We start from the raw sequence: 27753 nt of genomic DNA, 5'->3' as shown, positions 1-27753 counted from the left end.
ATTTCTTTCTCCAAAAAGTAGCTAGACGCACCCAATATGATTGATAAGTAGTGAGAGGTTCTTCACCCACGTGCTGCTATTGACTCTAAGACGAGGTCTCTGGAACCCCAGGGAGAAATATGATTCATCAGGATACGTAGCAGCTATTTTCTCAGTAAGATTTCTTCCTCCATGTATAGGATTTAATGTTGTTGTTGGTTTAGGAGGTCGCAGTTACCAAACATGGGGACTGCAGTTGTGAATGGCCTCCTATTTTTGGAATGGTGACCTTGAGCTCTTAAGGTTTGGAGAGAGAGTCCAGTTTTCTGCAAATAGCACTTTGTTCGGGAGCATGTACCCCACGCAGGTTCGGCGGCTCTTTCCCTTCCCTGAGAGTGAGTCTTGAGTCAGGCTTCAGTGTTGTTTGGGGAATAAATGGAAAGTGTACCTGTGCACTCGGCTTAATGTTCCTCTGAGGCCTTAGGACACTGCCTGTGTCTCCGGTGATGCCCCTGTTAGTGAAGGTGGCAGAAAACTAGCCCATCGAGTAGTTTATTCTAGGAGCTCAAGCTAGATGGAAGGGTACAGTTTAGCTTTTAGGTAAGAGAAGGGGTCTTTTTTTTGCTGCATTAAAAGAAAACTAAATGGAAACTTATTTATAGGCAGTGTAGTAAACACTCTGCATGGATTGTCTCCAAACCCTTAACAATTCCATGAGTTAGATCCTGTTGTTGCCCACATTTTGCAAATAAGGATCCTGAGGTCCAGAGAGTTAAGCAAGTTGACTGGGATTCACAGACAGAGCTAAGATTAGTCCCAGGCCAACTAATTACAAGCCTACCCTTGTGAAGGTTACCTGATACCATCTCTCCCAAATGCTGCTGGCATAAAGAAAGCTCACAGAAAATTAGCCCAGATTCGGTTTTCTAGCCTCAGCCCTGGTATTCATTGTCTTTGCAATTCTGGACGAGTCATCTAATCTGTCTGGGCCTCTGTTTTCCTCTGTTAGCATGAAGGGTAGAAACAATTTGGATTGGATGGTCTCTGGGGTTCTTCCAACTCTGAAGTTCTCTGATTCTATAATTGCATCCTGACCTTAGAGGTGCACATGGTCCCTTCACACACACACACACACGCACACACACACAGACATTGAGTCCTGCTGAAAGTGCCCATTGCGATTGGATTCTAAACTCAAGACCTCACCAAATCCTTTTATCTGCAGCAGCCCCTCGGGAACACACAACACTTGTACAATCTGCCAAGAAAGTTCTTTAAAATAAGTTGCTAATGGGGGTGTAATTTCAGAAAGTAAAACATTATTACGGAAAGAAAAAACTCAAAACAGATGAGACTCTCTTTAAATCACCTCTTTTTTACAGTGTTACCTTGACAACTTAGCTTTGGCTCTTTAGATACTAAGTTTTCAGCATGGAAAAAGGAGAAGGGGTGGCCTCTTCATAGCTCTAGAGATTTCCTCTTGTTTCATGGAAAAAGGACATGTCAGAGGTAGACCACAGAAGCCAGCACAATGGACACAGGACATCTTGGTGGAGTGGCATCCAGAAATAATCACAGGAGCACAGAATTAGCACACATTATGATTAAAGGTGCATTCTTTTCTCCTTCCTCTTTCCTGTCATCATAGCACACAGGGCAACAGCCTGTAACATGGTGCATTTGGGGACCAGCACAGTTACAGTGCAGAGAGCCACAGAAGTGCCTAAAAAGCAATTGCATTATCTTTAGTTGCGCGCACGCATCAGGGTGAAGGCAAGCTCTCAGTGCTGAACCGGTCTGCAAATCCTAAACAGCGCCCCCCCTCCACTCCCCCCCCCCCCAGCAGCTGACATTGCGAGGGAAGACTGAGTCCACGCAGGTAGGGAGATCACATGATCACATTAGGATTCACACCTCTCAGCTGCCCTAGGCTTGTGGTCAGGGCTGGGGGGACCAGGGGGCTGAGGGTCAGCCAGGAGTGAGTGACAGAAAGCGACAACTTCCTTATGTCCGGCATCTAGCCCGCAGAGCAGAGCCGGGACGAGGGCTGAGCCCTGGGACCGGTTCTGGAAGCAGCTCCTTTGTGGCGGGACTGGAGCCCGGCAGCCGCGGGCGCTGTTGCAGGGGGCCGTCCGCGCTCCCACATGTGTTTCCCATTGATAGCTGGAGACAGCCCAGTAGCTGGGGCTGGGCCTGACAAAGCCGGATTGAAGCGGAGACAGAGTACGGTTTCAAAGCAGTCAGAAAAAGAACGGGAATGCTGTTCAGGAAATTCTTCAGGCATGGGCAGGGACTTGGCTGCAGTTCCGCAGCTGGAAAATCTGACTGGGGCGGCTTCTGAGCGCGGGCTGGGCCTGCTCACACTCCGCAGGCCGCCGCCTGCACAGCCTGGCTCGCTCGGACCCGCGCCCTCCGCGGCTTCGGGAAGCAGACGAGGTAGGGGCTGCTCCCCTGCTGTCCACGCTTCCCCCCACTCCCTGAGCCTGCTGTCTGTTTGCACTTCCTCGACTTTCCAGGGTTCCTGCGTGCGTGCGTGAGTGTGTGCGCGCGTGTAAGTTACAGCCCCATCCCTGAAACACTGGGGGGACTTGTAATCTCTTCTTCCCCGCCCCCTTCAAGGTCTGACTTTCCGCGGGGCAGGGACACTTCTGCAAGCGAGCAGTTAGCTTGGCAGCAGGACCTGGAGAAAGAAAAGTATGTGAGTTCGCGTACTGTCACCCGGCTCCCACTTTCGGGAACTTTTCTGGGAGCAAAGACAGTGCATTGGCAGGAAAGATCAGTTTAAATGAAACTGCCTGCGTTCTTTGCTTCTGGAGCGTTTCGGGAGGAGTGTGTTTTAGCAGAAAATGGCTCTCATTTCAGGAGGGAATTCGAGTTGGAAGTTTCTGTTTGGGATGACACTTGCAGGAGCAGGATGTGCCCATGAGTTCCTGGCATCTTTTATTCTGACATGAGGTTGTGAGGGTCGTTAAAGGAGCCCAGCGAAGTGCTTGCCTAGAAATAGGCAGGATCAACATTTGTAATTGTTTCTATAATAATTTTTAATTGGGGGGAGGGGGGAGTGGAAGACATCACTGGCAGTTTTAGTTTTACTCTAAAAAATACTTCTATATTTTATGAACTATAGATAATGAGTAACAGAAATTCACTCAAAATCATTGTTAAAGATAGACATAAGGGTGTGAATTTTATTTTATTGATCAGTTGATTTTATTTTACACCTCACTGAAGAGTGAATTTTGAAAAAAAAACATCTAATTTTAAATAATCTTTCTCACATATATCAGCTGTAATGCAATATAAATTTCTACTCCCTGAGGAAAGCTGTACCTTATTCTATGCTTAGCAATTATAAAATATAAAAAATAATGGAATTGCGTTGAAGAAACTGGTTCAGCTGAGAAAGAAGTAGACTAAATTTCACTACAACTTGTGATTCCTGGCGGAATAGTTGGTGACATCTAGAGAGTTTTCCAAAGGGGCTTTGGCCAAGAGTCTGGTTGGGAAAACATGCATGGGTTCTTGGATACGTCTTGAACAGCAGGAGACTAGTAGGTGCACCTCTCCAAAAACAGGTGTGTGTTTACTTCAGTTCTAAAATCTCGGAACAAGTAGAGAATAGTACAGAGTAAGATTGATGTGTAAATCAAGAGTTGGGGGCTGGGTTTTCCCGTCTTTCTGCGGGGACAGCCTAGGACGAGAGGGAAGATGTTGTGTCCTGTTGGTGGAATTTGATTTTCAGCCAGGCATTTTATTGTCTCCATGAGCTCTGCACTTGGAGGAGGGAATGGGGCAGCTGGATTTCTTATTCTAAGAGATGATGACACACTAATCTTCATCCACCTCGTCTTTGTGTTGGGTTGGGATGGGGTGGGCTGGCAGGCTACAGGACACGGACCGAGAAAGGGACGCAGTTAGACGTCAGAATAGGCAGTGATTATAGTGTTTTTCTTAAGTGCCTACTGGGTGAGCAAAATGCCAAGAGCACTTAGGAACCGATGTGAACTGAAGCCAAGCCCACTGCCAGTGAGCTGCAGTGCCACCCTCGGCTAAATTTAGTGTGCGTGAGCCTTGAGCCAGCAGGCGTGAAATAGCACCATGGGGCAGCGCCTAAAACTTGGGAGAAACTCTGTAGTTACCCCTTTTAGAACTATGGGGGGTGGGGTGGGGCTCAGGCTCCCTTGACATTTGAAAAGAAAGAAATGGAGTGGAGGTTGGGGAAGAAATCCAGGGCAGAGGTGTAGGCAGCGAGGAGAGGGGAGGGGCCACAAACTGGGCATTGAGGGTGGAGGGAGGGGATCTGTGCACCTTTTGTAAGATTGGCATCGTCCAAGGTTTCAGATTTCCTAAGCAAAGAGGGACCAGGCTCTTAAGACCTCGTTTGTGACCCACGTTCATTCCGCCCAGTGATATTCCTGCTGGGGGTGTCGCATGAAGGGAACAGCCGGTGGGCGGATGCTCGCAGGGAGCAGGGCTTGTTCAAGGCTCTGCTTGCGGACCCTTCAGGGTTAAGACAAACTTCTGGAAGGGGATGTGAAATGTTGCGGATGCCTTGTGTTAAGGAGTTTGGTTAACTTTGTATTTTATTTTAAAAACCACCTCCAGTGGCATGTAGCACGTTGTTGGTGAAAGTGTTTAATATTTGTTTCATAACAGAAGGAGGTTCCTGGAATCATGGGTTTCACCATCTGGAAGGGATTTGGCTATCCTGTAGTTCAGAATTCTTTGCGTTTGAGTAACATAGCAAACCCTCTGCACTGGAAAAAAGATCTATTCCTCCTCTGTTGATGTCATCATTTATAATACTGTGATTTATTTATTTATATTTTTTAAAATTGAATTTACTGAAGTGACATTGGTGAATAAAAGTATATAGCTTTCAGGTGTAAATTTTGTAATACATCATCTGTACATTGTACTGTGTGTTCACCCCAAGTCAAGTCTCCTTCCATCACCATTTACCACCCCTATACATTCTTCCACCCCCTCCCCCGCCCCCTCCCCCTCTGGAAATCACCATGCTGTTTCCTGTGTCTATGAGGTTTGTTGTTGTTGTTTTGCTTTGTTTTTTTGTGTAGTCCCTTCAACTTTTTTGCACAACCTTATAATCCCCCTCCCTCCTGATAGCTTTCAGTCTGTTCTGTGTCCATATGAGTCTGTTTCTATTTTGTTTGTTAATTTATTTTATTAGATTCCACATATGAGTGAAATCATATGGTGCTTGTCTTTTTCCGACTGGCTTATTTCACTTAGCATAATGTTCTCCAGGTCCACCCATGTTGTCCCAAAGTGTAAGATTTCCTTCTTGTTAATGGCCCAGTAATATTCCATGGTGTAAATGTAACACAGTTTTGTTTTTAATCCACTCATTTACTGGTGGGTACTTGGGATGCTTCCATATTTTCGCTATTGTAATAATGCTGCAATGAACATAAGGGTACATATATTCTTTCGAATCAATGTTTCAGATTTCTTTGGATATATTTCCAGAAGCAGAATTGCTGGGTCATAAGGCAGTTCCATTTTTAATATTTTGAGGTAACTCCATACCGCTTTCCACAGTGGCTGCACCAATCTGTAACCCCACCAACAGTGCAGTCGGGTTCCCTTTCTCCCACATCCTTAGACCTGTACCTACAGGAGTGTGCCATTTTGTGTTACAGCACACTCTGTTCCTTTCTCATTGCCCGTGACTGAGTGGAATCACTTGTCAACATGGGCACAGAGTGAACACAAACTCAGACACCAAAACTGTGTGGCCATGAATCAGATCTACATTTTCTAGATCAGAATTTGCATAAATAAAATAAACATGTAAAAAGCAGAGACACAAGAACAAATCTGGTCGAGAACTCTTCAATCCCTATGAAGATCTGAGGATTCCTGGTGACTTAAATGATGCCGGTCATGGCCAGTCCTGGTTGCGAGGAGGACCCCTGCAGGAATCTGGGGAGAAGCACCCATCTGTGTTTGTAATGTAGCCCAGCCACTTTTATTTGGTTCATATATTGGGTTTTTGCAAGAGACTTCACTTGAAAAGAGTGTCAATGCTGTGTCAGTGCAGATTACATTTGACTGCAAGTAACACAACGCCGCTCACCGAACTCTAGCTGCCTGAGGCGTTCTTTTTGCACATGTAGGTTTAGGCTACTCCTTGACACCCAGGACCGCACCCAGCACAGGAGCAGAAGTTAAGCAGTGTCCCCAAGGACCAAAACTTCCTTTCTGCTCCACCATCAGGCCAGCTCAACTCTCCATGCTTATCTGTGCGCCCCGTTTAAGTCCGGCCATGGCTGCAGGACATGAAGGTGGTAAATATTTCCCCCCATGAACCTTGGCTCCTGTGGTCACGGAGGGATCACACACACCCTCCATGTAGACTTTTCCTAGTGTCCCAGAACTGGTCACGTGCCCACTGGCCCCATGGAATAGTATCACCATGAGACCTTCAGGACAAGTATGTTTCTCCTTCTAGGTGTGAGTGGGAGCCCACAAATTTATTCTTTCTTTCTTTCTTTCTTTCTTTCTTTCTTTCTTTCTTTCTTATCCTCATCCAAGAATATTTTACATTTATCTTCAGACAGAGTGGGAGAAAGGGGGAGGGGGAGAGAGAGAGAGAGAGAGAGAGAGAGAGATCGATGCGAGAGAGACACATTGATTGGTTGCCACCTGCACGACCCCGACCGGGGCTGGGGATGAACCACAACTGACATAGGTGCCCTTGGCCAGAATCAAACCCGGGACTCCCTGGTCCACAGGCTGATGCTCTAACCGCTGAGCCACATCAGTCAGGGTGGATCCCACAATTCAGATCCAGGGCTTTCTGCCTAATAATGAGCATCCAGTGTTCTAAGGGCAGTGAAGAGCAGGGAGGATGTCTCTGGGATGGGCGTGGAGAGTTTTGGCCGCACATATTTACTATTAAAAAAAAAAAAGGATAAACAAATACATTTGAAAAACACTGCTCTAATATCTGTTTCTTCCATTTTCTTGTCCTTTATTTTTTTTTTCCAGCTTTATTAGGTATAACTGACACACCGTGGAATTCACCTGTAAGAATACAATAGTCTTTACTTAGTACATTCATACAGCTGTGCAACATCCAGGTTTAGAACACTTCCCCCGGCTCGTTAAGCCAGTTCTTGTCCACGCTCCCAGCCCCAGGTAACCACTGACCTGCTTTCTGTCTCCATGGTTTTTCCTATTCTAGAAATGTTATGAATGAGACATTAGGTGGCCCAGAGTGGGGTGTATATTTGCGAGGGTTGTATGTGCTGTTGAAAACAAGGCATTTCTTCCATCTTCAAGAAGTGGACTCTGACCCCAGAAGAGATACATTAACCGGCCTGAGAAACGCAGGCAGTTCCAGGACTCTGAGTCGGCTGCGACTTCATGTTACCTGCGTTGGCTTGATGATAGCTGAAGCCATGCGAGAGAAGGTCACATGCTAAAGGAATCTGCTCAGAAATTACCTGGTCCCTTGGTGTCTCAAAACCTCCTGATTCGGATTTCCTGAGATAAGAACTGGGGAATCCTTGTATTTTCAAAAGTTCCTTGAGAACTCCCTTGAAAGCCGCCAGACACCGGTCCACAGCACTGAGTTTGTGTAACACGGTCCTGGCTGAATTATTATTCACTGCAGGCTGGCCATGTATAGCATTGCTAAAGATGCCAGCCAGATGTGATGCAGAGACCTTCCCTACCGTGTGAGGCAGCTCGTGGTGGTGTTTCTCAAATCCAGCCTCCTCCGATCGGATCGGGCCAAATTTGCATCTCTGTCCTTTCTTTGAAACTCATAGCCATTGTCATAGTCTCTTTGAAACTCATAGCCATTGTCATAGTCTCTTTGAAACTCATAGCCATTGTCATAGTCTCTTTGAAACTCATAGCCATTGTCATAGTCTCTTAAGCCACATTTGAAGTGGTAGTGGTACTTGGTGCAGAGGAGATGAAGCAAAGGGAACGAAGGTAAAGGTGGTCAGGAATATTGGGATAGGTCTTGACTCCCATAAAAGCTGGATCTTAGTTTTCCCATCTGTGAAATGGAATCAGGTGCCTCGAAAGTGTTTTCTATTTCTTGCAAGTTACGGTTTTTGTAATTCTGAAGCTCTTCCATTTCTTTACCAATGTCTTAGTTTTTCTTTCCCAAGGCTGGGCATCTTGAATTCTTTTATCTACCCTCATCTTTTTCTTTGCTCTTCTCTGAACACATCCCAGTTAACCTCCTCCTGAGAAAAATGTAGTTCTCTGAACTCAGTTCCAGCCATCTGACCAGTACATGTTCCATGAATGAGACATCATCCATCTGTTGACCTCACGGGAAGAGGGTGATGGTCAGGGAGAAAGCAGAGCAAGAAAGAAGAACAGAATAATCTTGTAGAGAGAGTGATGATTCTGTGAGCTGAGCCCAGGCTCTGAGGCAGACAGACCTGGACTGTGATCCTGGCTGTGTGACCTTGGGCAAGTTACCTCATCTCCCTGTGCCACAGTTACATCATCTGGAAAATGGACATGATGATATGTACCTCAGAGTGTGTTGTGAGATTGTACTTGTAACACACTTGGCACACTGCCTTGCACACAGTAAGAGCTTAAATACTTCAGTTTTCTACACTTTTAGTAACTGAGATGGCATGAGGCAAAGAACAGAAGAGGCAGATAAGGCAAAATGAGGAGACAGTCATCAGAGGAGAGAATGTTTTATTTATTTATTTTTTCTTTACTGATTTTAGAGAGAGAAGGGAGAGTGAAGGAGAGCGAGATCGAAACATCAATGAGAGAGAACATCGATTGGCCACCTCCTACATGTAGGATTTGGCCCACAACCTGGGCATGTGCCCTGACCGGGGATCAAACCAGCGACCTCTGGGTCCATGGGTTGATGCTCAACCACTGAGCACACCGGCCGGGCAGAGGAGAGAATGTTTTGCACTGCCTCATCCAGGTTGCCTTTTTCTTGTGTTGCCCGAATTTCTCTGCAGCTTCCACCGTCCTCTTCTCTCCCCTTTCCTGCCCCCCAGGAAGGTGATCCTCTTCACTCTTGCTTCAAATTCCCATTGCCAAGTTTGAGCCACCTTATATAAAGGAAGCCATGTAAGCGGTGGCCCCTGGCCTGCCTTTCAGACAGATCTGCAGGGCTGGCAGAGGAATGTGTCACCACGGTTCACAGAGTGTATAAATCCTGGGAGATTGCTTTGCCTGGAAATCTCTGCTGCTGGTTGTCCTAATGGAGCCCCAGCGCGTGGGTGGACGTGGAAGCAATGGCTTTATTCCTCTTACGGCCGATAATGCGCTGGTACCTATTAGAGTAAGCACAGTTCCCTGATAAAGACTATATTGCCAGGGATTAGACACTCTCCCCGTTTGAACCTCTTTCCCTGGCCAGGGTGATAAAATCAGACTCTCTTGTGAACACCCTGCCTTTCAAATAATACATTTCTGAATTCCTGGAAACCCTGCGGTTACTTGCTGGGGTCGAAGTATTTGGCCAGTGAAGCTGCTCTCATTGAACTCAAGTAAGTAAATATCAGGGTCAGCCCCTTGGTCCAAGAAAATCATTCAGTACCACCTCATTCTCATAACTCAGACTGCGCATGTGGTCCTGGGCATGGCATGTTCAGTGAAAACAGACTGCTTCAAGCCTAGAGACGGCCAGGAAGGCATACCTCACTGGGTTCTTTTCCTCCCTGTTCTTACCTTCTACCATCGGTCTTCTTCTATACTCCTTCTAGCTCTTTCTCTCTATATTTTTTATTCCATTTTATCTCCCTTTTGCCAGGTTTTTTTTTTTTTTTTCCTGTTTTGCTTTGTTAGTATTTGTTTACTGAGGTTGTCTGCTTGTCTCAGTGATCAGGAGTGTTGGACATAGACCTGAGTCTAGACTGTGTTACTTCTACCATGTGAACTCCTAAAGTTGGCCATGATCGCCGAAGGTCTGTGGCCTCAATTCTGTCATTGAAGGAGCTAGTCCTGGTGTTTTGCAGGCCAGGGATGCCAACAGCCAGTCACAGCTGGCCATCGGTAGACTGGCCCGTAGGCTCGGTTTGGTTCACAGTGCGACTTTGTGATTGATTTAGTTACAAAGTATTTAAACATACTGAGATACTACCTACAAATCTAGATGATCAGGAAAAAGCTGAAGGCGAGCATCCCTGGTCCAGTTTCGCATAGCGCAGCAGTAGGTGGGATGTGGCCAGCTCCTGTGCCTTTGAGGGGCTGTGTCCTGGTCATTGACCCCCATCGTCCTCATCTGTAGGTGTTTACCTCAGTAAGCTCTCATTGGGGTCTCTTGTCTGAACCTCAGAATGTATAAAATGATCTGAGTGACCATTTTTATTTACTTTTTATTCTTTCAAGGGTGGTACATACAGTACCATTGTAAATGCATTAGAGAGAAGCTAGGGCATTATGACCAGAATCTCTCAGAGGACAGAGTTAAGATGGGCTCAGTGTATATTGAGAAAATATGCAGAAAGGCCACATGGTGGCCAAGAACACAGGTGTTGGCGCTAGACATTTCTTGGAATAATCCCATCATGCAATTGTGCGTAGGACTAAAACATTTCAATGTGATAGAATCCAGAATAGTCACTGCCTCTAGGGGTGGGGGTTGATTAGGACAGGGCATTCCTAGGGTGATGAAAATATCCCCTGTCTTGATTGAACATCGTTCACACAGGTGTACAGATTTGTAAATCGTGAGCTGGATGGTTAATATCTGTGTATTTCACTGAAAGTAAGTTATTCCTACATAGACATATATACATATGTACATATAAACCCACACACATATGTGAAGGCAAGCCACATGCTTAGCAAGCTGTATAATAATTCTTCGGTATTATTATTATCACGCTTGTTTCTGGACACATTGATGTAAAAAAAAAAAAAAAAATAGCCCTGGCCGGTTTGGCTTAGCGGTTAGAGCGTTGGCCTGCGGTCCTGAGAGACCCGGGTTCGGTTCCCGCTGTGGGCATGTGTCTCGGTTGCAGTTTGTCCCCGGCCCTGGTTGGATCGTGTGGGTGGCAGCCACTCAACGTGTCCCTTTCACGTCAATGTTTCTCTGTCTCTCTCCCTCCCACTCTATCTGAACAAAAAATGGAGGGAATGTCCTCAGGTGAGGATAAAAAAAAATAAAAAACATAACAGTACTAAAAATGAGATGAGGAGCATTTCCTTGTAGAAGGCAAATTTCTTTGCAAGTATTTGAGAGCTTAGCTAAAAGGTAAAGATCCTTACCAAACACAATTGTCAAGGGAGAATCGACTGGATCGATGCTAATTTTATAGAACTATTGAATCACTATAAAAGGATGCATCTAATTTGTTGCAGCTGTTTTTCATGGTGGTGTAAAAGCTTATGGGTTTTAGAGACACACCAAAGATGGTTTATTACCTGGGAAAAAAGGCATCCACTTAAAGGAACATGCAACCTGGTTTAAATTCAGTAGTTTTTCAACACTTATTTAATAAACTGACTTAAAACGAATACCCATGTTGAGAAATTCTATCTAAAGAGGCTACAAAAACATTTTTAAATGAGTAATTATACTGTTCTGACCAAGTATACACATATATCTATATATCTAGAAGATGTAACACAAGAATTGAGAGGACAGATTTTTCAGCCGGCCACTCTGGGTTCAAATTCTAAATTTAACAAACTGTGTGGGTTTGGGTAGGTTACTTAACCTCTCTGTGTCCTCTACTGTCAATCATACTTCTCTCATGATTACATATGTGTGAAGATTACACGAGTCCAGTAAAGCATTGGGAAGGGTTTTCTGGCACATAGTAACCATTGCCCACGTGTGTGTCATCAGTTTCGTGTCCTGTCTTCGTGTCAGGAAACGGGTAGTTTGGTTGTGATTTGCCTTTGGGTATTGTTCGGAAGGCATGTGTGTGGTGGCCGATGGAAGGGGTGTCTGATAGGGGTTTACGGTGAAAAGACTGAAGCCTGGAATTTGTGGGGAACATACTGGTTTTCAGTTTGGCTGACGGTGGTCTCGTCTCTGATTTCCTCCGCGACCTTGGTTAAGTCACTTCGCCCCCTTGAACCTGGCTTTCTCAACTGTTCAATAGTGACTTGAACTTTGCATTGTCCGAGCTCCCTTCAAGCTTTGTGTCTCATTCTCTGATCTTAATTGTTTGAGTCATGCTTATTATTTTATTACACAGCTTGGTCCCCAAGTCACAGAGGAGCTGCCGTGGCTTGCCTGTGATTATCATTATCTGGTTCTAGGCAGAATCATCCAGGGGGATTTAAGCAGCACGGACCTCGTACAACACAGGGTGGCTGGTTAGTTGAAAAGGCTCTGTCGCTCCTGCTCAAAAAGCTGGCCACAGGCAAGGACACGATGGGCGGATGCAGTGTCCTTTGCATGTGAAAATTACACTATTCCATTTGCAGTCGGGTGTTCGAAATTATATTTCCTATTCAGGGGTGTATAGCGTACACATTCTTTTCTGGTTCTCAACTTGCAACATCAAGGACCATGTTTAGTCATTGAGCCAAATCCTCAGCGACTCTCAAGACTTCTTCAGGTCTTTGCTCAGATACACATTACCGTCTCCATGAGGACAGCCTTGCCATGCTTTAGAGATTGGAACCTGCTCTGTTCCCCAACCCACAGCACTGAGTACCTCCTTTTCTCCTCGCACCCCGCTTCCCCTCCCCCTCCTCCTCCTCCTTTTTCCTCTCTCTCTCTCTCTCTCTCTCTCTCTCTCTCCCTCTCCCCCTCTCCCCCCCCCACCTCTCCCTCTCCCTTTGTGTTGGTCTCTTCCCCATAGCACTCATTCTCTGTGACGGAAGTTTCAAACATGGTTTTCATTTCCTCTATCTGTCCCTCCCATCACTGCCTCACACCACTGTCATGAGATTGGGGGTCTGTTTTTGCTCAGTGATGTCTTCCAAAAGCCTAGAATTGGGAGGCCCTGAAGGAAAACCCGGATTGGTCAGGTGGTGGCACTGTTTATGCATGTCACACTAAAAACACACCTAGATGGTCATTCTAATACCTTGGCTCTTACTCGGGGAAACCCAGGTCTGTCTCATTCTGGGTGTAATGGAAAGACGAATGAGCCTGAGTTTGAGTCCAGACCCTAACCACCGTGTTGGCTTGGAGTCCTTCAGAACATTCTTTCGTCCCTTAGGACCTCAGCATCTTACTTTATGAAATAATTTTAATAATACTGATGTCCTAGAATGTTGTCAGAAATGTATGAGCTCATATATCTGACAGTGCCTGGGACAAATATATATATATATATATATATGACTGTTTCAAAACGATATTTCTATCTGATATTGAAATATCTTCTAACCATCAAAGATAAATATTTTACTTAAATGTAAGGGATGCTGGACTTTGGAAGATGACTTTAATAATAACATCTATAATAGCAATACATATGCACACCCAGGCAGACACACACATGCTTCGATCTAGCGAATTCGGTTTCTCAGGGCTCCAATGAGAGGTGTACTTGGACGTATGTGAAAGACGCATGTTCCAGTCCTGTGGCTTAAATAATATTCATACGCAGGAGACTCAAACATTTCGTCTCTAAGCCCAGTCTTTGCCCCGAACTCCAGATGCATTTTGAGTGGCTTTGTGATGCCACCCGTATGTCCTCTGTGCATTTCAAAATAAACATGATGAAACTGAGCTCTCTGTCTTCCCTCTGCACACTCTGCCTCCTGCCCTGGAGCCTGCTATTTTAATGTTCCCCATCCTGATGAGTGGTCACCGTTCCCCTCGCTGCTCACACCGGAAGCTTGGCATTCTCCTTGACTCCTGCCTTTCCTTGCGCACTCTGTGTCTTGGGCAGCAGTCCAGTCCTGTTAGCTCTCCCTTCCAAATAGGTCCCAAACACAGCAACTCGACACCTTCTCCCTCACCTGTACCTCACGCTCTCCGGGCAAGAGTCGTACTCACAGGTCCCTGGTTTCTCCCCCTGCATCCTTGTCCCCTGCAGTGTGTTCCTTAGGGAGCAGCTGGGGTGATCCCAAAGTGAAAGTCTGATCATCTCACTTCTATGCCCCAGTTCTCTGAAATTTAGTCTTAAAATTAGTATCATGCCTAAGTTGTGTTTTTTTGTTTGTTTTTGTTTGTTTGTTTTTTTTACTGTGGCTTATAAAACCAAACATGCAACCCTTCTGCCTGCTCTTCCAAGCTTATTTTCACACACTCTCCCCCTTGTTCACTCTGATCTAGCCACACTATCCTTTGAACATGAGCCCCTACCTCAGGGCCTTTGCACATGCTGGTACTGTTTCTTCTGACTGGAGTGTTCTCCCCAGATGTCCTCGTGCTTCTTCATGTTTTTTTGTTTGTTTGTTTGTTTGCTTTTCCTGAAATCTCTCCACTACCAAGAGGCCTCTCCTGATGGTCCTGTAGACAGGAGCCTCCTTGTCCTTGTTCCTTCTTCTGGCTTTACGTTTGTCTTCATAAAACTTACTCCCAAAAATATATATGAGAAGTTACATGTCTGTTTGCTTATCTGTTTGTAGTACCCTCCACTTAGCTACAGTTTCCAAGAGGCAGGAATCTGTCATCTTACTGCTGGCCGCCTAGTGCCAGTACATGGCAATTCCGATAATTCTCTTTGTTTGAATAAACATTAGTAACAGGAGATGACTGGACACAGCATCAGTATTTATCACTAAGGAGTGGGTTAGGGTAAATAGCACGTATCCATACAATTTCAAACTAACTTAAAAATATATTTCTGTATGCTTTTATGGGACTATCACTGAACTGTTTGTTATTAAGTAGACCAAGTTAGATTTGGAAAACTGAAGAGCATAAAATATGCCCTTGTTATTGTAAAATAGGAAAATTTAAATGTGTGTATGCGTTGCATGTATATATTGAATAAAGCCTATAGATGTACTTAGCATTTCTATCAGGATAAGAAAAAAACCAGTAATACTTGCCTTTACGGAGGAAAGCTTGAAATGTGAATGAAAAAGAAGTGTTCTTCATTGCATGTTCTTTGGTTCTTTCAAATACATACTTGTGTCAAATGGTGCAGTAAAAATTTGCTCAACACTGACATAACAATTCTGAGAAAACTAAAATACAAAATATCTAACTTTTAAATCCAAATATTGATTTAAACAGAACATGCCATTTCTGGATCATTTCACATAAACAGGCATTTGCTTTTCTGTATGACTTTTACCCCCCAAAAATGTTGATTATTATATCAAAACGGAAAGTGATGAGTTTGTTACAATTGTATAAAATCGTGCCAAACGTTAGCAATCCAAGCCTAATGCTTTATAGGGCTGGCTGGCTAAGAGAACTTTTGAAAGCAGATAGTTGTAAATCAAAGACCTCAAAATTAACATGGCTAATGGAAAGCTATTTATACGCCAAGATAATCCAAAATGACTCAACTTTCACAACATACTCTAGAAACTGTACTGAGTCTGTGAGGGAACGTATACCTGCTATTTATGTGAACTGGTGACAATCACAGACAGTGACGTAATTCATATTTACTGTTAAATGCATTGGACATTTTCACATACAGCATCAGCATCATCAAGAAACCCTAGCTCACGTAATTGCTGTCACATGTCTTATTTCTAAATAAGATAATGTAGTTATTAGACTGTATTAATTCTTTACTCCGGACCATAATCTACAAGGTTTAGTATAGTCGGTCTACAGCCTCTACCTACAAACGGGTCACCTTTTAACCCTTTGCTCTGAACTCATTCAAAGCCAGCCCGGCCAGCCCACCCTGCTTAACCTGAGCATGTTCTGAGGCCGAACGCGTGCTCGTCTGTCCTCTGCGGGAAAACTTGTTCAACCTCTAGGCCTCACCTGAATTGTTACTTGGTCAGAATGGCCCTCTGTGACCAGAATGGGTCACCCTCTGTTCTCTGTCACAGAGCCTTCTTTGTTTCCTTCCTGACACCTAACTTTAGTTGTAATGGTTTCTTCCATTTACGTGTTTATTGTCCCTCTCTCCCGTTAAACACCGGCTACACCGGCTTGATGAAAGTAGGAATATCGTATTCACCTGTGTGGACACCTGTGTATCACCAGGATTGACTGTGGTGCCTGGCACATGGTAGAGGTCACAAATATATATTTTTTCTGTTAAAAGACTAGATTGGGAATTTTCTTGAAGGGCGGATCTGGGTGTTGCCATGTTCCTTTCCACAGCCCGTGTGACTGTACGTGGAGTGGCGCTCCAGGCACTCCCGGGAGTTCCCTTCCGAGACGAGATCGTGAAGCCCGTGGGCGCGAGAGTCCAGCGAGCGGCAGGAACATGCCTGTAGTGCCCCTCGGCTCTGCCCTGTTAGGAGAGCGGACCATGGCCCATAAAGTTTTACAGGCCCCGAAGAAAAATCGTCAGGAAGCTTGATGGCGTGGATGTGTCTTTAGAAGTTTCCTGATTGTTTTTTAATCGTCCCACAAAGCATAATGCGTTCTGGCACAGCAGGTTGATAACACAGACACTGTAACCGTTTTCCACACATCTCTTGGATTTGGGGGGAGGACAAGGAAAACATTTGTTCTCCTGGAGAACCCCGCAGACCCACAGTGGGTGGGGGCTTCTCACAGCACTGGTCCAGCAGTTGTGCTCGGCCCCACAAAGACAGCTGTCTCCGCCCAAGAACGCCCACATTCTTATATCAGCTGATGGAACGTCGGAAAGGGAGCGATGTAAGTTTTCTAGGAGCTATTTGGTACCGACCGGACTTAGGAAGGGAAGTCAACATGGTATAAAATATCGACCACTTGAGTAAGATCAGCCAGTTTCTGCATTAAGATTTCACAGGCTGTCTAAGAAGTGGGCCCCTGGGAAGCTCCGTGTGGGTGGGCCTTAGCTAGGCATGTCATGCAGCCCCCTTACTGGACAAGCAACAGCCCCAGGGCCCAGGGGCCACTCAGACTGGGCCTGATTCAAGAGTCCCTGTGATGACCTCACATAATCGTCAGATGTGTGCAGATCCCTGCCGTGGCTCCTATGACTGAGAATGGACATTGATGAGGCCACTGGGAAAACCTGTCTGGGCATCAGAAAGTCACTGAGGGGTTGGTCGTGGCTGCTGTGGCTGAAGAGAAACAAGGTCACACAGCCGAAGGAGGTTCTTTCCAAGTTCAAGTCATAACAATGGATCTTCTCCTGGAGACAGTCACATTTCCTTAGCATCAGGCTTGATTCCATCCTGGTACGTGCTCCCGGTGTGAACATTTGAATGAGTTTATGGCTCTCAAAATCATGTTCCAGTCATACACCCATATAGGATGACTGTCTTTGGAAACCAAACATCTATTCTATTTGACAACTACATAACTGGCCTGTTGTTATAGGTGGGTTTCTTACGACATTGCCTTGACTATCGGTATTTCTTCCCTACCTAAAGCAACAGAAGGTTTCACTAGCTTCCTTCTTTGGGAAATATAATCCTATGGCATTTTGTGTTTGAGAAACAGATGATCTTGAAGTCAACTGGATTTGTTTAAAACAGGTGAACGCTGAAAATAGCCTCATGAAGAGTGGAGAAGTGCTTTGGATTTAAGCCGACTTCACATCGGTATAATTGCATGTGTCTTTGGAAAGGGGGCACATTGTGTACGTTTTCTTTCCTTTGCTTCTGACCTTACAGCTGTTTACTTATTGCTGGAGTATATGCTTTGCTACTTAGCATTGGCTTGGTTTCTATTTATTCATTGAACAAATGTATGCTAAGTTGGTAAGTAGAAAGGTAGGTAGATAGATACATGCATGCATATATTAAATTACATAGATACACATACACACGTACCATTGTTTAGGTGCTCCTGGTTTTCAGAGAAGTTTTACATACTTAGAAGAGTTTAGGATATATTCAGAGAGATGGCATATATGACTGGAAAATGTGTTGTGTGACAATGTAAAATTGTTCTAATGGAAAGCACTGTGTCTTCTAACTCTCAAGTACACAGTGTGTTCGGATAGAGCGACTCCTTTTTAAAATTCACATGCCTGATACACCCTTACAGATGCAAGTAAGCCTCCTAGGGGGATATGGTATACTGGTTGAGAAACATTTTTTCTCAATCATTCAACTTTTGTGGGTGTTTTGATGTAGAGGAAAAAAAGTTCTATTAAACACCATCAAACAACAGATATTTATCATGCACCTGTTCTGGTCTAGGCGCTGCTGCTGTTATAAATCAGATCATCACCCCCTTGTTTCAAATTCTGCCATGGACTTTCCCTGGCTTTCCAAAGACACCTGAAAAACAACTTTTTCAGCCTCATCTCATGCCATCTCCCCTCGACTCCCTACAGCCAGTCACACAGACCTCGTCCACATTGGGGACTTGGCTTTTTCCCTCTGCCGGGGGCACGTCTACCCCGTTTCCATTTCACTGCCTTCCTCTTATCCTGAAGTCTCAGTTTAGATGTTCCAACGCCAGGGGGCTCTCTGTTGATGAGTCTAGAAAACACCCTCCCGCCTGTGATGCTCCCCTTGACACTGTCAGGTCTACTTCAGGGAGAGCGCTCACTGCGTTCACTTGGTCTCTTTCTGCTTTTACTCTCTCTCTCTTTTTTTTTTATCTTCACCTGAGAACATTTTTGCATTTATCTTCAGACAGAGTGGGAGGGAGAGAGGGAGGAAGAGGGAGAGAGAAACATCGATGTGAGAGAGACACATTGAGTGGCTGCCACCCACACGACCCCAGCCGGGGCCTGGGCAAACTGCAACCAAGGTATGTGCCCTTAGTGGGAAATGAACCCACTCTCTGGTCCGAGGGCGGACACTCTAATTGCTGAGCCAAACTGTCCAGGGCTGCTTTTCCTCTTTGCTCTCCCCTACCGTCCAGCTGTGAGCTTCATAGAGGCGAGGCAATTCTTCTTCCTTGTGGTGTTGTGAGACCCTTTGCACCGTATATGGAATTTGATCAATGATCAGTCGTTATTTGATGAGGGAGTCCACGGATGAAAGACATTTAGACAGGTCTGATTGGAGATGAAAAAGCGAGTTCACGTGGTAAGCTGAGTTTCATTCTCCTAGAAGCACAAAATGCCAGCGTGGCCCCGGACCTTGTCTCTGAGATGAGAGAGGACACGGACTCCTAATGTGGGCTTGGAGGAGAGAGGCAGAGGGGAGAGCTGGAAAGGCAGAGAGCGACCACAGACGCCAGAACGAGACCGGGGACCTGCGGCGGCATCAGCGCCAAAGGACAACATTTCTACATGGTAGGGGGAAGTTGGCAAGGTCCCAAGCTTCAGGACGTCCGAGGGAAATGGGCATTAGGAAAAGTTCATTGCATGTTGGTCAGGACACCACTGGCGATTGATGAATGGGCCATTTCCGTGGATGGATGGGAATATGAAGTTCCTAGGGTTTGCCAAAGATCTCGGAACCCTGGGCATCAACGCAAGTAAAATGAAGCCAGATATACTATAGGGAGGACCATGAGGGTAAGCCGAGGTGCTTGTGTTTGTGTTTGTGTTTTTTAACGGCAGAAACGATCTGTTCACACTGAAAAATCAAGACGCCAAAGGTGCAAAGAACCTCATGCTCAATCTGCTGCTGAAGGACGAGGATGGAAAGGAAAACTCCAGGGCCGGAACGCAGCCAAAATGCGCCTGATGGCAAAGGAGATGTGAAGGGGTCTGGGAAGAAGGGGGGCGATCCAGGGAACACAAGTGCAGGCGACGGTGGGCCGGGGTGCTTTTCTGCCGCGGATCTCACTGCGTGCTCTTGAGGCATGACGCCTGGGCCATTATTATCAGGATCCACTGGGGGGCTTGTTAAAAATACAGATTTCTGAGACGCACCCTGACTTATTAAATCAGAATATTTTGGTGGGCTGCCTGGGGACCTGCATTTCATCGGTGTCCCGGGGCGTTGCCTATGCAATCCAGGGCCTGGACATCACTCACAGGGGCGCGCAGGTCATGGTACACCCCATCGAGCTCAGCCAAGTCGTGACTGACACCCAGCGGCGGTGCCACACTGAGGTCTCCTTGTGGGGGGGACCAGGAAAGGATCCAGGTTTGGTCAGGTCCGAAGCTTAATATGTGAGGCTGTTTTGAGGGGAAAAACTGAAGACTTGGAAGTATAAGCTTGAGTTAAACACAGGAATATATATTTATAATGAGAAAGAAAATTAAATTATTAATTTTAGAAGATGGCATATCATAAAATCCAGACATATAGCATTAATAATGAACTGTATGACATACTTTAGGACGGTTTTGGGTTGCTGAGTCTCCAAAGGACAGCTGTTTGGCCCGATCGCTTTCTGTGCAGACAGTGGAAAGATGATTGTCTCCTGGGGTAATTTCAATAGAATTTGGCCTTTTTATTAATTTTTTTACTATAGATGGTTGTGATGCATAAATCTTGGAACTTCACGTACAAAATACAGACACGCAGTGCACATAACCCACAAACATAAGAATTCTCATTAATTCTATTTTCTGTGATTTCCTTGGGGGAAAAAAAAAACCTATGGTTCATTTATATGTATATATGCTGAATTGAGTATATCCTTGACAAGAGAGGGTTTCTGTTTTGACTTGATGTCAATGAGAATTGAATCCTACATTCTAAATTTTACATACCTAGTGAGAGAAAAAAATGTCTGGCTTTTGGTTTCTCCACTACCCACTTATTTCTGCTGCTGGCCATTGTAGGAGAAGCTTACAGTGTGATGTCTCTTGTCCTGTAACCTCATGACCCCACCCTTGGTGATTTGGCACCAGAGGTGGAACAATTCCTTAAAGACATTTCTACACCAGAGAGCTAGCAATGATGTACCTTTGCAGGGCAGTGTCTGCAAACCATATACACATATACCATTGCACCCCAACTATATGAACCCCCAATTTAACTTCCTGTTAGTTAGACCTCCAAGATGCATGTAATTCCTCCAAAGTCATGGAGCATAAAGAGACGTTGACAAAGGCAGGGTCTAAGCTCGTTGCAATGACGCATCTTCCTTAAGTCCGTTTTATAAAATTGTATGATACTGGTAATGCATTGCTGTGCCCTGCACCCCGCCCTCCCCAGGGCCAAGGAAGGGGACTGAGCGAGGGATGGCCTGAAACTTCAACTTCATTCCCTGGACAGCAAACTTTTGGGGGGAAGAATCAGGGAGAAACACAGATTGGAGATCGTCTTTCCTCGTATGTTTTTGACATTACAACCTGGTTCCCTTTTTGTACTAGAAAAATTAATGTACTCAGCATATCTGAATTGTTTTCCTTCATGGCTGGATTATTGACAACAGATGTATCCAATGCGTTATGCTTGGCTGACAAGGCTCCTGCTGCAGTCATTCATGGGAAATTGCTCATTCCCTTCCCTGTTTCTTAACCTGTCGATCAGTCGATTGATCTATCAATCTCTCTTTTTTTTTTATTCCAGAGTTTCAGATTGAAGCATGTTGTTTCATTTAGCTCATGAAAGTAGGCAGGGCGTATGGTGGAGATGTAGGAGGCCTCATGACATAGAAAAGGCCACTCTAGCCCTGGCCGGTTTGGCTCAGCGGTTGGAGCGTCGGCCTGCGGTCCAGAGAGACCCGGGTTCGGTTCCCGCTAAGAGCACGTACCTCGGTTGCAGTTTGTCCCCGGCCCTGGTTGGTCGTGCGGGTGGCAGCCACTCCATGTGTCCCTTCACATCGATGTTTCTCTCTCTCTTCCTCTCACTCTATCTGAACAAAAAATGGAAAAATGTCCTCGGGTGAGGATAAAAAAAAAAAAAAAAAAAAAGAAAAGGCCACTCTACCAGGCATCAGAGAATCTGAGTTCTGATCCCTACTCAGCTTCTACTTTGCTGTGTGACTTGAAAGGGGGCTACTTTACCCTCTGGGCTTTGAGCAACTCAGCTGGTCTGTAAACGTGGGGCAGAGTCATCGGTTCCGAGGCATCTGGAGGTTCTGCACAGGTGGCTCTGAGTGGCCAGTCCCTCATTCTTGCTTCATGCAGAGGACCTCTGCTCTCTTGCTGTTTTATACGCTAGATTGGAGTTTCAAGATTTTTGTCTTGAATTGATGGTACTGTGGGGGGCGGGGGGGAGGACTTTTTTTGTTTGTTTTTTAGAAAAGTTGTCCCAAATGCTTGAAATGTCCTGGGAAGCTTTGTAACAAGTTCTACTTTCGTCATAGAGCTCAGATTTTGGATTTGGATTTGTTCAGTTTCTTTTGAATTCTGCTGCATTGAGAGACATTATTCTACACCAGTGATATGCCACCTTCTCTACACTTCAGGATGATCTAGGGAGCTTTTCAAAAATGCTCATGCCTGGGTCCTGCCCTGTGACTATTATTTAATCGGCCTGAGGGTAGATGGTTTGAACAGCTCCACAGGTGCCGCTGGTGGGCACCAGGATGGAGAACCCCTAGTGGGAATAATTGCTGAATGCTGGCAAGTTCTTACAATCTGTGTATGACAAAAGTTAACAAGTATGATATCCATCTGTCCAGTCTCCTATAGGTATTTATCAAATGTGGCATTTCTGTTTTATAGCTAAGCTATGTCATTCTCCCATTGGTTGGGGTGAATGTCAGAGGAAAGACAATTGGTATGGGAGGATAGCTTTAGCCTCTGTGCACTCACGTGTGAAGAAGTCCTTGCTGTTCATCCTACTCCAAGAGTCAAGGGTGATCATTCGTGTCCTTACTCTGCCACAAACCCTGTGGCCACGCACAGGTGGGTCAGCTTCTCTAGTCTTCACTTGGGTCATTCATAAAATTAGTTGATGGGAATCAAAGACCATTTCAGATACGATTCTAAGGTTCTATGATTATTTCCTTAATGTACAGAATATGATTTAATAGAGGATCAAGGCCTAACTTCCTTCAGATGTATGAGGCATGTTTTCTCTTCCCGCTGATCTTTGTAAAAAGGCCAGTGAGCAGTGGCTTTGTGTTCTCACGTCGTTACAGCACAGCCTTATCTACAGAACTGGAAGGAGCTGAGTGAGCAAATAGAGATTTGCTTACAGAATGAACCTCACTGCTTGGTTGGCAACTCAGAGCTCTGGGCGCATCCAGTGGAGGTTTGCAAAGATACAAACAAGAACTTCCCCTGGCGTTTGGCTTGAACGTTTGTGTTCCCCCTTCCCACCCTAGAGGGCAGCACATGTCGTAGTTGATGGGTGATCATTCACTCGTTCATTCATTCATTCATTATTTATACATTTATTTCTTCATTTATTAGTTCCACATACAAATATTTACTCATATCCTCAAAGGAGGGCCTGGTTTCAGTGCTGGGGTCCTGTTCAGAATGAGAGAGATGTCACGTAGGCCTCTACTGAGCATTCCTGTGGACTGTAAGTAACAGTTCACTTGGTTTTTCAAGTGGAATTCTGCTGCCTAAAGGCCGCGAGTTCTCGGGGCTGGGGGGTTGGGTTTTATGCATACGTTTTAATGATTATCTGAAAACCATGAAAGGATCCTGTCCCAAACTATCTGGAAGACGACCCCATAACCAGGGATGTCATTTCAGGGCTCACATTTTGTTTGTCACGATGGTCACTTAGTACCACATGTGCCTAATCGAATTGCTGTTGAGTAAAGATGAAAATAAACAGAGGCAGGTCTTCTTCTTAGGGAAGGAAGTATGCCTACCTGAGCGCCAAGTGGAGTAAACAGCCCTAGATAATCTGAGTGGAGAGACTCAGTCGGGGCCCTGGCGTCACGTGGCTCATGGCAGAATAGGGACGATGTACTCTGCTAAAACCTTGTGCACTTTAGTTTCAGCAAGTCTCCTTCCTCTGTGGCAGTCAGTCCTTTCCTGTTTTGAATGATACCTGTTGGTAGCATTGCTTGTATTTAATTTCAAAATTTGGTTCGGTTGTATAATATGGAAATGATACGTTTACTTATTTGTGTTGGTTTCTCATTAGTAGTGCTGGTATAAAGATCATTGGTTTCAACAGCAGGGATTTGCGAAAGCATCCTTACTTTAAAGGGAGTTGGTGCATTAGTTAGTATTGACAAATATTGTTCTCACTTATTCCCCCAGTACCCTGCAAGCCCTTGGAAGGCATGCTTACGCCTTACTTGACTTTGAGTCTCCTTTATGTTTAATAAATACATGAGTTGGTTGATACCAATTAGAACAGTCTGATGCATAAGGACTAACTTTAAGGGTAGTGAGTTCTCTGTCAAGGGAAGCATGTAAGAATAGGCTATTCAATATTGTTACATATTCCTGGGTCAAATGAGGCTTAATCTATGTGCCCATCAACACTCCTTTGAACTTTGAAATAGAGGGAATATCAAAATTGTTACTTTTGCCACTGACTTTCTGGCAAGTAAGAATGATTGCATTTGGGGTCATTACCCCTAAATATTAGCCTGAATAGTATTATACCACTCCAGTGATCTGATGGGGTTATTTTATTTCCTTAGATGAGTTATAAATATTACCCTCAGGACTTTACCCTCAGGATCTAGTTACACTAGATCTTGAGTGTCTCCTTCAGAAAAATGTTGGATTCTAAGAGACATTTGGAAATGACTTCCTAGGGTCCCTTGCCTCCCATGATACGTGTGTGTGTGGATGTCTACACGTATGTCATGAGAGATGGCTGCATGAACTGACAGGGTTTAAGCAAGTGTCAGAGGAAACAGATTTTTAGAGTCATCAGGAGGTGGAAATGTATGGATGGCAGCCAGCCATATTTCTTCATCAGTTGATTTTTTTTTTTCCTTTTTCCCACCCCCTCTCCGCCGTTTAATATGTGTGCTCCTCTCTCGCCTCATGTATTTCAGATGCCTCAGGAACAGTACACGCACCACCGGAGCGCCATGCCCAGCTCCGAGGGGCCGCAGGTGTACAAAGTGGGGATTTACGGCTGGCGGAAAAGATGCCTGTATTTCTTTGTCCTGCTCCTGATGATTTTAATACTGGTGAACTTGGCCATGACCATCTGGATTCTCAAAGTCATGAACTTCACAATCGTAAGTCAAACCGCGCAAGTTTCTTGAGCTCTGTCTGGGGGATGGGGATGTCTCGGGCAAGGAGGGACGAAGGAGGGGTGGTCATAGGCTTCGTGATAGCCTGAAGCCTGGTGCTTGGGTGAAAAACATTTTCCTGTTCAAATTACGTGTGAGGGCGGACTTCTTTCTAATCTTAGTTCCTAGGAGGCCGGTTATCCACTTCCGACGCGTTTTCTCCTTTACGACCCTGTGTACGCCTTTGATTACCGTGGTCTGTTCCCTTTATTTACAGGCTCTTTGAGTACATAATGCAGGAGGAAATACGGGATAAATTCAAAGTAGTATGCTGCCCTGAAGGAAATTTTACTGTGGGTGCTCAGGGCCACTATACTGATTGAATATTTACTTGCTGAAGTTCAAGTGAAAAGAAAATCTTGGCAAAATTATTTCTTGACTTATTCTGAAGTGTTCTCTTTTTTTCCCCCTAGAGATTTCCTAGCAATTCTAGCAAGATAAGTGATTTAAATTCTTAGGGTGCACGAATCTGCTACCCTTAGAATACTTTCCTTTCCCGTGATGTCAAAATTCTGCGATTAGATTGGCAAAAAAGTAAATCTTGTGTGATGAAGCAGAGTCACCATACCACGATCGACAGTCAGGTGTTCATGGGACAGTCCCACGTGGGAGATGGGAAACTCACCTTCTCTGGATGATCGAGTTCATCTGTATGCTGAACACTGTGCGTCGTCACTCCCTTACCGGGGCAGCATCTCCTGCTTACGTTGCTGCTCTGTCTCGCGTGCCTGGCGAAGCCGTCCCCGATGCTCCGGTGGCCCCTTTCATGCATCCGTCGCTACACTTCGCGCTCTGGATAAGGATTTCTGCGTGTGCTTCCCAGGCAGACTGAACTTGGAGGGAGCGAGGGCTGCGAGTTTCTCTGGGTGTCCTTGTTCACTGCTCACAGTGGTGCTGCATTAGGACTAAATTCGGGTCCTACCTTTAGAGACACAGTTTCAGGCTTCAGAATGGTTCACTATTTTCTTAATCCTCACCTGAGGAGTCCGGCTGGCGTGGCTCAGTGGTTGAGCATCAACCCATGCACCAAGGGGTCGCCGGTTCGATTCCTGGTCAGGGCACATGCCCGGGTTGTGGGCCCCATCCCAGCGGGGGGCATGCCGGAGGTGGCCAGTCGATGTTCTCTCTCATCGATGTTTCTGTCTCTCCTTCTCACTTCCTCTCTCTCGAAAATCAATAAAGGAAAAAAAAAATTAAATCCTTACCTGAGGATATTTTTCCATTGATTTTTTTTTTTTTCTCGAGAGTGTAGAAGGGAGGGAGGGAGGGAGAAAAACGTTGATGTGAGAGAAATTCATGGATTGGTTGCCTCCTGCACAACCCGACCCAGGCTGGGGATGAAACCTGCAACCCAGGTACATGCCCTCGACCAGAATTGAACCCGAGACCCTTTGGGCCCCAGATGCTCTAACCCAGTTGTTCTCAACCTTCCTAATGCCGTGGCCGTTTAATACAGTTCCTCATGTTGTGGTGACCCCCAACCATAAAATTATTTTTGTTGCTACTTCATAATGGTAATTTTGCTACTGTTATGTCTTAGGTGACCCCTGTGAAAGGGTCGTACAACCCCCAGATGGGTCGCAACCCACAGGTCAAGAACCGCTGCTCTAATCACTGAGAAACCCAGCCAGGTTTGGAATAATTATCTTTTTAATGCTTGTGCTTAAAGCTAGGAAACTATCTAATTAAAAAAAAACAAAAAACTACCTTCATTTTAAAGATTTCTTTCTTGAGAAGAAAAAAATAATTCATTTCTGTGAAAACTACAGAAAGTCTTTGGTATTGTAACATAAATTTGGGAGAGAATACAGGTCAATCTCCACGGGATTGTAGGGGTTCAAGGTAGTCTGCTCTAGACTATTGGAACACATTAGCCTCTGTTTCGGAGTTAGACTCAGTAGACACTGTTTGAGCTCGGACTTACGTTCATTACAGACAAACAATTCAGAGAAGCGTGTTAAGCAGGTGAGAGAGATGTGATCAGGTGTGTAGATACTTGTTGGTCTAGAAGATGGTTGCTTAGGTGAGGATTCAACATAATGGGAACTTTTCTCAGAGTTTGGGGCTCTAAAGTGTGCCCTGGGTCCATGTGGCGCGAAGTCCGAGTGCTCACAATGTCATTTTCTGGTGTGTATGTTCTGGGGTGTTTTACAATCTGACAAAATGGAAAAGCTTCTGTATTCCAACAGCAAAGAAGGGAAGACTGAAGGCAGGGCGGTGGAGTGGAGAATACCGAGTCAAAAGACATTTAAAATATAGAATTGACACATCTCATCATGTGTGGTGTGAGGTAGGACCTGAGGTCTTGGGAGCCATTCTAAATATCCCCCCTTTCTGGCTGGTGAGATGGATGAATCCCGGGGCCCTAAAAGCAAGTTAGAATCCCCAACCTTCCCACCGGCGCAGAGCGGAAACTCCTGTGTTCCCTGAACTCCCTACGTGGGACTGTTTTTGTGATTTTTACCTGGTTGGGCATGGAGTTAATGCACGGAACCTGAGGCTTAGGAGCGGGCGTGGAGAAGATGAACTCAGACCTGGATGACTGTGCTAGTGGAGAGAGCTTCTGCAGTGTGTGATCTGGCGAGCCCGACAAGGAGGCGCGTGCGAATGTGTTCGGATCCGGAGTGTGTGCGAGCGTCTGGAGCAACACGACCTCACAGTCATCATCTATATGAGATAGGCTGCTTGCCAGAGTTAGCGGAATTGATCGCCAATGCTGAGAGTTCTTCAAGCTTCCCCAAAATGGGTGCTTACTGAGGGGAGAAGGATGCCGTTATTAGCTGTCA

At 45.3% G+C, this 27753-nt stretch overlaps 1 protein-coding gene across 1 annotated transcript in view; it reads left to right on the top strand.

Annotated features, from left to right (window-relative positions):
• Positions 1-331: 331 nt before the first annotated feature.
• The window catches only part of LOC118643505, a 48708-nt gene continuing 21286 nt past the window's right edge, over positions 332-27753 (top strand). Inside the window, exons 1-3 of the mRNA XM_036281611.1 lie at positions 332-374; positions 2143-2415; positions 24725-24913. Coding sequence (XP_036137504.1) covers positions 332-374; positions 2143-2415; positions 24725-24913 — 505 coding nt within the window. The remainder of the gene's footprint in view (positions 375-2142; positions 2416-24724; positions 24914-27753) is intronic.

The sequence above is a fragment of the Molossus molossus genome, unplaced genomic scaffold (genome assembly GCF_014108415.1).
Source record: "Molossus molossus isolate mMolMol1 unplaced genomic scaffold, mMolMol1.p scaffold_m16_p_4, whole genome shotgun sequence".
In the NCBI taxonomy this organism is placed as follows: Eukaryota; Metazoa; Chordata; class Mammalia; order Chiroptera; family Molossidae; genus Molossus; species Molossus molossus.
Note: the sequence above shows the minus strand (reverse complement) of the source record. Positions and strands in the feature narration are given on the sequence as shown.